This window comes from Esox lucius, chromosome 9 (genome assembly GCF_011004845.1).
Source record: "Esox lucius isolate fEsoLuc1 chromosome 9, fEsoLuc1.pri, whole genome shotgun sequence".
NCBI lineage: Eukaryota > Metazoa > Chordata > Actinopteri > Esociformes > Esocidae > Esox > Esox lucius.
This window is the reverse complement of record NC_047577.1, coordinates 14371635-14382613: the sequence shown is the minus strand read 5'-3', so window position 1 is coordinate 14382613 and position 10979 is coordinate 14371635. Positions and strand designations below refer to the sequence as shown.

General features: G+C 40.4%; 1 protein-coding gene across 3 annotated transcripts in view; it reads right to left on the bottom strand.

Moving 5' to 3' along the window:
• Positions 1-257: 257 nt before the first annotated feature.
• The window catches only part of sorcs3 (sortilin related VPS10 domain containing receptor 3), a 212391-nt gene continuing 201669 nt past the window's right edge, over positions 258-10979 (bottom strand). The window contains exons 21-27 of one of the 3 annotated variants that reach the window (XM_020049430.3): positions 10116-10239; positions 9479-9591; positions 6276-6407; positions 5928-6039; positions 2099-2204; positions 1158-1327; positions 258-966 (exon numbers count right to left, since the gene is read on the bottom strand). In XM_020049430.3, coding sequence (XP_019904989.2) covers positions 908-966; positions 1158-1327; positions 2099-2204; positions 5928-6039; positions 6276-6407; positions 9479-9591; positions 10116-10239 — 816 coding nt within the window. In that variant the 3' untranslated portion in view covers positions 258-907. The remainder of the gene's footprint in view (positions 967-1157; positions 1328-2098; positions 2205-5927; positions 6040-6275; positions 6408-9478; positions 9592-10115; positions 10240-10979) is intronic. The other 2 variants (XM_010873025.4, XM_020049431.3) reach the window with 2 other exon arrangements.

The window sequence follows — 10979 nt, the reverse complement described above, 5'->3', positions numbered from 1 at the left end:
CTGTCTGAACCTGATTTGATATTTAGAAAACAATGTCTATCGTAAGAGTTACAGTAAACGCTTTGTACAAGACAGATAAATTGAATATCTATAAATTAATAAAATGGCGATTCTGTATATACTGTATATTGTCCTGTATGTAAAAACAACTGCGCTGCTTTTGATGAATGAATAGAAAAAAACTATTTACAACACTTGCTTATCTACAACACATAAACGCTGTCCTTAATAATAACATGCACAAGTCAAGGACCTCATTGAAGAAAAAAAAAAATCAACTTGTTTAATAAGTAACATCTCGCTTTATAACACACTTTTAAAGAACTAATAACAGACTGGAATTAGCTTTCCAGGCCTCCGGCATTGTACTTTTACTACAAGCATGTGGAAAGTAAGTGCACATGTAACGTTAGTATATACAGGGAGAAAGCCAAAACAAAGATAATATAGTACATTTCTGATAATATTCCCTGTTAGGTCAGAGACCTACAAATGATGACCCATACACAGAAAAAAGCGCTAAACCTCATGAAAAGTAGGACTTAAAGAAATGTGCATACTTCTCTTCAAAGGTTCAAAGTCCATGAAATATACAGTTACGGTACGCGATTTAAGCATTTCATTGTAATCCAATTTGTGTAACAGTAGCCTAAGTAAGTCATATTTAAGTTACACTTTGAATGTTGTATTCATAATTAAAACTTGTCTCATTCAGTGGATTTCAGATTTGCCGCATAGATGCTTTCAAACAAGACACCCATGCAAATCAGTATAAATGAGGTCCTTAGAAAACTATTAACATCGAGTTTGAATTTGTGAAATTACAAAAGAAACCAAAAAAGAGAAAACCCTCCAAAATGGCAATACTTTCAGTCTGTACACATTTGTTGCATTTCTTCTGCGGTCTTCACACGCTAGTACAGTTAGGAATCTCCCTTGTGATCTCGCAGGCATTTCCAATTCCCCCTGGGGTAGACAGAAATAAAACACAACATAAGAACAAAACTGGCTTATGGCAGTGCTTAGACATGTTGACGGCGGTGAAACAAATAGGTACAACAAGATTGATAGTGCTTATATATAATATTTCTCATCATCAGGTTCAAAGACACCAAGTCATGAACCCAGTGATGCATTACACTAATTGAACTAAATACCTATCTTACGTTTAACCCTGGCATCCAGCTCCTTCTCCATCAGTTCTTTGGGTGTGGGGAATTCACTGAGGGTAATCTTAGGCGTGCTGTCACTTTGGCTGACCGAACCGATCATCTCCTGCTCTTTCTCCTGGTTCACCTCTGCGTATATGTTAATCCAGGGGATTTTTCTGCAGATCAATAAGCATAGAGACAATGACTATGGGAAAATCTGTCAGGACAATCCAATTACTATTCTAATGTGCCCATTAAACCTTTTATTTACATTACACTTTTTTATACAGAGTTGGTATGTTGATGAGACTAAAATAACCATTTTGGGCTGTGCTATAATCATTAAGCCAACTTCTCTAATTCATCTTTGTTTATTCATCATTACATTAAATACGCAAACAACATCGATGTGTAGTAGTGATGTATGGCTATAGTTCTAATGTACATACATTTTACATACATTTGTGAGAAAAAAAAATTATGTCCATGTATATTTATGATTTGAAAATTGTTTCATTCAGTCGTACTTCAATTTATTTCAAATTACTACTCATTTTGTCATCTAATTGTTTTGCTTTGTCATGTGTGACATTTCAAATATGTATTAATGTGGGAAATTCCATATCCATTATTGATGACAACTTCAGCGTTTCCCGCAGACTTTTCCATGAGAATAATTTTTATATTTAAATAATTCAGCTACTAAGAGTTGAAGTACGACAACAGCCTATTAAGCAAAATAATGATTGCTTTTCAAAAATCTCATCACCAATTCAACCATCATGCAATATCTGTTTACTGCGCCTATATAAGGAAAGTCATCAATTCACGTTGATTGGTGCAGGGCCCAGCAATCTAGCAAAACATCAATTTTTAATGACTATGGCAGGTGATTAGAGGAATAGCGTGTGGTGTTCGAAGGTGTAATCATTCAGGTAGGTACGTACCTCTTGAATTTGTAGATGAGAAACACAGCCAGACCCAGGAATACGATGGACAGGAGCATCAACATGGCTGAACTACTGTGTCTGGGGATCGAATCCACCAGAGGAGCTGTAAGACGAGGCAGAGGGAGACCGATATTAACCACAACAAGAAAACCGTTCGACCGTCAAGATCTGTGGGCTCCATGGAGATGCTCTCACTCCGATATTGAACAGACTTATCGTCTGTCGTATCGCTATTATCAAGCAGGAGTGACATTTTGTCAGTGACAGTATTGCAGCAGAGCTTTACACAGCTCTACTGTTTATGTGGTTGATTCAAATGGAAGTTGAGGTTTGGGGCAGCAACATCATCCAGAAAGCAAGTTCCTTTCAGTGGTATTTACAGTGGGGAGAACAAGTATTTGATACACTGCCGATTTAGCAGGTTTTCCTTCTTACAAAGCATGTAGAGGTCAGTCATTTTTATCTTCAACTGTGAGACAAAAAATCCAGAAAATGTGATTGCTACACCTGCAGAAAATCACATTGTATGATTTTATTGCATGACATAAGTATTTGATCATCTACCAACCAGTAAGAATGCATAACTGTAATGATGCTTCTTTGACAATCTGTCTGTTTAAATGATGTACAGTGGGGAGTATTTTATACACTGCCCAGAAAATCACAATGTATGATTTTTAAATAATTTATTTGCATTTTATTGCATGACATAAGTATTTGATCACCTACCAACCAGTAAGAATTCCAGCTCTCACAGACCTGTTAGTTTTTCTTTAAGAAGCCCTCCTGTTCTCCACTCATTACCTGTATTAACTGCACCTGTTTGAACTCGTTACCTGTATAAAAGACACCTGTCCACACACTCAATCAAACAGACTCCAACCTACCCACAATGGCCAAGACCTGTGTAAGGACATCAGGAATAAAATTGTAGACCTGCACGAGGCTGGGATGGGCTACAGGACAATAGGCAAGCAGCTTGGTGAGAAGGCAACAACTGTTGGCGCAATTATTAGAAAATGGAAGAAGTTCAAGATGACGGTCAATCTGCCTCGGTCTGGGGCTCCATGCAAGATCTCACCTCGTGGGGCATCAATGATCATGAGGAAGGTGAGAGATCAGCCCAGAACTACACGGCAGGATCTGGTCAATGACCTGAAGAGAGCTGGGTCCACAGTCTCAAAGAAAACCATTAGTAACACACTACGCCGTCATGGATTAAAATCCTGCAGTGCACGCAAGGTCCCCCTGCTCAAGCCAGTGCATGTCCAGGCCCATCTGAATTTTGCTCTGGATGATCCAGAGGAGGAATGGGAGAAGGTCATGTGGTCTGATGAGACAAAAATAGAGCTTTTTGGTCTAAACTCCACTTGCCGTGTTTGGAGGAAGAAGAAGGATGAGTACAACCCCAAGAACACCATCCCAACCGTGAAGCATGGAGGTGGAAACATTATTCTTTGGGGATGCTTTTCTGCAAAGGGGACAGGACGACTGCACCGTATTGAGGGGAGGATGGATGGGGCCATGTATCGCGATATCTTCCCTCAGTAAGAGCATTGAAGATGGGTCGTGTCTGGGTCTTCCAGCATGACAACGACCCGAAAACACACTGCCAGGGCAACTAAGGAATGGCTCCGTACGAAGCATCTCAAGGTCCTAGAGTGGCCTAGCCAGTCTCCAGAGCTGAACCCAATAGAAAATCTTTGGAGGGAGCTGAAAGTCCGTATTACCCAGCGACAGCCCCAAGACCTGAAGGACCCGGAGCAGGACTGTATGGAGGAGTGGGCCAAAATCCCTGCTGCAGTGTGTGCAAATCTGGTCAAGAACTACAGGAAACTCATAATCTCTGTAATTGCAAACAAAGGTTTCTGTACCAAATATTAAGTTCTGCTTTTCTGATGTATTACTTATGTCATGCAATAAAAATGCACATAATTACTTAAAAATCATACAATGTGATTTTCTGGATTTTTGTTTTAGATTCCGTCACTCACAGTTGAAGAGTACCTATGATAAAAATGACAGATTTCTACATGCTTTGTAAGTAGGAAAACCTGCAAAATCGGCAGCGTATCAAATACTTGTTCTCCCCACTGTATGTACTCTAGGCTTAAAACAACAAAACTTGGAACAAGCTAAAAATTATTCAAAAGTAAATGAATCTGGTTATGGATTATGGGTAGATCCATGACAATAGTGCATTAAGAGAACCTGCCTTGTTTTTAATGTCACAAATTTGAAAGGCTGTGCTAGCGTGAAATTGCTATTTCTAAATGGTTGCCTTTTCTCCAAGTAAAAGCCATCTGCTCAACACAAGCAGACAAGCAATATTCCTATTCCGATGTAACTGCTGAATTATATTCAACGTTTTTTTTTTTTTTACAACGTGCAAACACAACCATGTTAACTGGGGGACAAAGTGGAAGTAGGCAGTACTGGTTATACTACTGTACTCCTCGATTTCTCCCTTTCCCAGGGTTTAAACAGTGACATTGAAATGAAATGTGCATCAATATCTATTATCAAAGGCAACACATCATATATTCTCAACTTTGTATTTGTTTCGAGCCCCAGCTTCAGCTCCGAGAGGCGGCCTGTGATGTCGATGACCTTTCTATAGCAGCTGGAAGGCTGTTCAGACCTTTTTCTGAGGTGAAATATGATGCGAGATCCCGCTGCTAGCAAAACAGAAGCGTGTTGCGACACACGTACACACACACACCATCATCCAGTGCACACTGCCCTGTTTACTGTGTACCTGACCCCAGTGTTAAGCCACAGAGAGCTGGCTCAAGGCTACTGTATATGCTCTCACCAGGATTTTGTGGGTAATGGAACCTGCAAAATATTTACTTTTAGACCTGACAAGTCTTCAACCACCATCTATGACCAGGGAGGTTTGATAAAACCCCTCTCCAACCCCAGCCTCTACCTTCAACCCTTTCCAGCTGGTGTGTCTGGTGCTACTGCTCTGTATCAATTTGATACTCTCAATGTCAAACGTCTTTCCATTGTTGCAGGAGTTTTTGGGTCAGTGTTGGATGCACACTGGCTAGGCCTTTCAATTGCAGACAAGGATCGCTATTCTTTTCCAGCCAGCTCATTTCCAGCTTTGGTCTCACTTCCAGCCAGCTCTCTAAACCGGCCCAACACTCTAGAGTGTTTTTTCCCCCCTTTCTTTATAGTGGCTCTAAATCCTGCATGCATTTTTAACCAAACCACTCTTTTTATAGCCCTGTTCTCAAGGACTAAATAATCAACATAATTATACTCAGCGTAACACTCATTTTGTGGTTGGATGCCTGAAAAAGACAGTGAACAGATGTTGGGCATCTTGGTGGAATATAAAAGATCCCTCGTCTCAAAGAGTTCCTTAAAATAAAATCCCTCCCTTTCCTCTCAAAAATATGCATATACTCTGGATGGTGACAGACATGATTCATGATCAATTCAGAACAAAACATTCACATTTTTATACATTTTATAATTAGTTTCAAATACACATTTTTATTATGTTCTGGTCAAATTTCATAATTATAAACAAATAAGATCAGATTAGAATGAATTTCACATGCCAACGGCAGGTATGAAGAGTGCCCAAGTATGACTTATGAAGAAATTTGCGCCTAGCCTCATATGAACCATCCATGCTTACAGTATATCCATGTAGTGAAACAAAATGTTAGCCAAATATACAAGCACAGTAGTAACGAGAGATGGGTAAGACTACAGTGAAGACTAGCACTAACAGGAGCTAGTGAAGACAAAATAATGATTTCCATGCAAGTACATAGAGTAATTGTATTTTAATTGTTTTGATACTAACTTCTTTCCTTACCCAAAGTTAGCTGTGTGACGTAAACAATTACTCTGGCTCCTGGCTTTAACTCAAAATCTACCAGATTCTGGTTCAGAGCGCTGGCAAGAATCTCTGAGATCTGTTGAAGGAGATAAATGAATCATAGTCAATAGTTACACACACACACATGCACATTGTTAAATGCTACCTAGTAGAAGGAAGGCTTGTTATTTAAATACATAATCTGCAGAGATTCAAATGATTTTTCATAAAAGATCAGAACTATGTGAATTGTCATGAAACGTTAGAAAGAATATGTAATTTCAGGACAGAATTCCAATAACACCCAACATGTTCACTGTCAAAATCCCATACCTGCTCCAGCTCCTCCTCACTTTTTTTCCTGTCCTCTGATTGGTTCTTGTGTGGTAACAGAAAAAGCTCAGCAGCTGTTGGCACTCCTGGGAACACGGCAACCAATAGCTGATCCTCTGGAAATTCTGACACCTGTTAGCAATGGAATACAGTGTTGTAAGGTGCTCATACTTATATAGACTGAACTAATCAATGCTTCATAATCCCCATTCACATTTAGCGGGCAAAAAACTACATCCGGGTTAGTATGGGAATTACCATTTCCGTCAATAACGTTTTTAATCTACAGTCAAACTCACAACCCATAGAGTACACAGCCACAACATTAACAGTCCTTTGTTTTTTTTCGATCTAATCTCAACATCCATGTTTTTGCAAAAGCTTATTCCTCCCTTGATGGGGAGAAGCAAGTCAGGCAAAACAACAGTTTTTTATTTCATGCCTTCTAAATAGCCAGCATTATATATATATATATATATATATTTTGTTCTTCTTGAAACTGCCTTTATCCACTTCAGACCACCACAGAGGAGAATCCAACCAGCAATCCATTTTAAAAGCGGATGATGTTTCCATGGCTTCTCTATGGGCCTAGCGGTGGACAATGGAGCGTCGTTGTCTGCGAGTCGTGTACACTGGAAGCACATCAATTATGAAGCTGAAAAATCACTATTTGAGTAGCAAAGTAGTGGACAAATAAGAGCCATGGAATGGTTTGCAACGAGGGCTGTGGAAGGAATGGAAGAGGGGATGGGAAATGGCCCCTGTAAAAATCAATAAAGTGAGGCAGTGTTTGTTCTCTTTGCGATCGCTCATTAGTTTAAAAAGCCTTCTGGCTCTGTGTGCAATGGCCTAGCACTGGCGTTGTATGCTCCCCAAAACTCATTGGCTGGAGTGAAAAATCTGATGCCGGTTCAGAGAGGTGAGTAGGTGAGTCAGACTGAGACAAAAGAGGGAGCATTTTGGAGGAAATCTTGGCCGAATACATGACTCGCGCACCAACTCCGTTTTAATGTCTTAACGGCTAAAGGCATTCAATCTTCTCCCAATGCCGTCATTACTAAAGTGAGACAAGAAAACGTAACAGTGGTCTCAGTCTGCTTGTACAGGCAAGCACTGTGTTAGATGATTCTTTTGCCCTTCCACATCACTGTATACACAGAAGGTCTCCACTTAAAATTGAATGAATAGGTGTTTGTGTCACAGTGACTAATTAGACAGATACGTTTACTACAAATGCAACATTTCCCAAAAGCTCCTCAGTGCAAATTCGTTAAGCTACAAAGCTTAACAAAAGCTTACAAATGAAAATCAGAATTAAATTGATGTAGACAGACTGCTGTATCGGCTACATGCCCTGGGCGTATATACGTAAGTCGGTATGATTTGAAACAATTTCAAGATCATTCAATACTGATCATTCAGCTGAGTTCCATTTATCAAAATATAGGTTGTTGTAAATGTACAAATGTGCCACATCTTTATTTATTATTATTAATATTATTATTATTAATAATAGTATTATTATTAGTAGTAAACACAGTAGTTATAATAGTAATAGTAGTAATGAGTACTATTAATAGTAATAATAATATATTTATTATTAGTAATAGTAGTAATACCAGTAGTAATAATAATGACCAACAGAATACCCTAATTAACAAAATATCTGCAGTCCTTAGTGTAAAGGTATATTTTTAGGAGCGGGTCCATGGAAAGTCACAGATTTGAATGGATGAAGCTGATTAGAGAAAAGTGCAGCCTTTTTGATCCTATTAGTATTGACACATGGTCTGACAATGTACTTAGCTAACGTTCTCTCTGTTTTGGGATTAGGGAAATGGATACTAGATCTTCAAGCCATAGCAGGAAAGATGCATTGTTACAACACATTCAATCTATCAGCAAACCGGGCTCGTCGAATCACACGGACACAAAATGAGAAGGGGAAGGCCAGAGAAGTGAAATATCTTTGGGAGGAAAGAGATGACATGTTAACCTCTTGCACCACACAGAGAGGTGCATTAACAGATGCTGGGGGAACGAGGAAACCCAAGGGGCAGCCTTTAGCCATCTACCAAGAAAAGAAGTACCCTGAGAAACCAGAGATGGAATTACTTTGGAAAATAACTTAAAATAACCTCTATTACTGAGCGCTCCCATAGAAACCTCTTTAATGTCGTGGCTTGGATCAGCCTGCGGAGCAGAAGAGCCTGCCTGGCTTTAATGAACGTTAGCCACAGAGCGCTACCGTAGCATGGGAGGACTGGACCTTGAATTTCGTTTAGATGTCCACGTCCTGTTTCCCCTAATCTTGGCTTTATTGTGAGGATATGGTTACCTTGACCCCTGACTAAATAGTTCCCATCTTGAAGGTGAACTGAACGACAACTTCAGGTGAAAGCGATGAAGAAAATAAATATAATACCACCCTGTGTGTCGGTTGTCACACAATATCTTTGTCCTGCATTGAACTGTTGGTCAACCCCAGCATCCCGCGTGTGAATAGAACTTTATGTGTTTCCTTTTAGAGAGGCCACGCTCGATAATAACATGATGAAAGGAGAGATGGACTGAAAAGATGGACATACAGGACTACAAGACTCACGAAACAAGTGTTCAAGAATGCAATGGAGACCGTAGACCCATTCACCACTGTATCTAGGCCCATAGAGATTGTGTTACAACACATTTGCTCACTCTGGCTGCGATATTAATACTGCTCTGCACGCCGTACAGTGCATGGTTGACGGGTGACTAAGAGAGATATTAAAATGTTGACCTGATCTCTGTCGCAGTAGCTTAAACGCCTCTCAGTCTTGTTTGTACGAGTCTCTTATTATGTCAAACAAACAGTAGTATCGGTGAAGACACGGAGAGACCACAAGTCACATGCTAAAGGCTACAAGTACTAATTCCGTAGCACGCTAAGCTTTGCGTGTCAGAGTGCCAAAGCCGTGGCTACCATCTCCTTCCATTTTGCGTTCGTCCTTAAGAACATCTCATTGCCCCGACTTCTAGAAATAAGGCATTAGCGCTCATCAAGCTGTCTCGTGGGAGGAAGAATGAGCAGGGCTGTTCGCACCTGTGCGATAACGAATCACAGGACAGCCTGGGGGCGAATGCCGAAGCATCTGAGCGGAAAGGAAAAGTTAAGAGAGAGAGAGAGATAGAGAGAAAGAGAGGAAGGAATTCACACTTACTTGGAGCAGAGCCTTCTTAATGACTCTACCCACATCCTGTCTCCACTCAGGGATGTCAGGGTTGTACTCGTCCAGATTAGGGGAGAAAGATAAAAGCAGCGATTTGAAGAACTCTGTCAGAGATAGAGCGAAAGGCCCAGGGGAGGAACAGAAACAGACTTTTAATTCAGCGCCTCATCCAGGTCCATTATTCTTAAGGTAGCCTCTCCTCATTTGTTCTGCTTGAGGTTCCTTCCTCTAACTGGCTTCTGATAGGTAGGATAGCTGACAGAAACGCCGGGGTGTGCAGTTGTGTGGCGCGCGTGTGATTGTGTTTGTGTGTGTGCGTGCGTGCGTGCGCTCGTCGTTTGACAAGGGTGGATGATCACTCACGCAAGTGCTTAGGTAATTGGGAAAATGTCCCTTTTTTATATGCTGACATATTCAACTGCAAAGTACGATCACATGTCACATGACAAGTGTGAGGTGTGATGTCTGGTAGATTAGCATGAAATCAAGGAGAATAATTTGATTTGAAAGAGAGCGAGGGAGGGGGAGAGAGAGTGCTGGGGTAGAGAGATGGATACAGAGCGATAGGGAGACAAAGAAAGAGAGAGAGGGATAAAGACGGGGGAGGAGTAAAAGGAAGTTATATCACCTTGTACTGCTATTGTCTTGGTGTCTTGCAGTATGGTGTTGGCTGATGACACTTGGACTGTAACAGTGTTCATTCCCTCTCTGGTGAAGGTGTATGAGATACTCCCGTCTATGCTGATCACCGGCTGGAGGAGAAAGGAACACACACACAATGGATGATCCCACTTTGATCCCGTCATAATCTCTTCACGTACAGAACGCCTCAAACCTTGGAACCTTACAAGAAACCCATTTCAGACTACTTTAACTTTTGACCCTAATGACGGCATCACTCGCAGAAACCCTAGAACCAACGCAGCAGCAGTAATAAAATATGACTTCATAATATGTCTAATGTCTAAGCAAAACCCGAGATCAAAGATTGCTTTGCCTCTGTCATAACAACCTTTTATCATAGACATCGGTATCAGTAACAGACACTGGAAAAACATTATTTAGGCTACCGGAGAGAGGAAGTTGAAGGAAACCACTCATTTGATTTGTCCTACGTTCCAATAACTCCATTCAAACTGTTACAATAAGCGTGTGCACCAGCCACCAATGCAGAGCACATACAGTTGTGCTCGGTTCGTTTGCATGCCTTGGCATAAATGGTGAAATGTTGGCGTTGATATATGACTGATTTTATTTTATTTAAGGATAGTGATCTTATGAAGCCATTTATTATCACATAGTTGTTTTGCTCCTTTTTAAATCATAATAATAACAGAAATCACCCAAATGTCCCTGATCAAAAGTTGACATACACTTGAATGTTTGGCCTTGTTACAGACACACAAGGTGACACACACAGGTGAAAATGGCAATTTCCCACACCTGTGGCTTTAAATTGCAATTAGTGTCTGTGTATAAATAGTGAATGAGT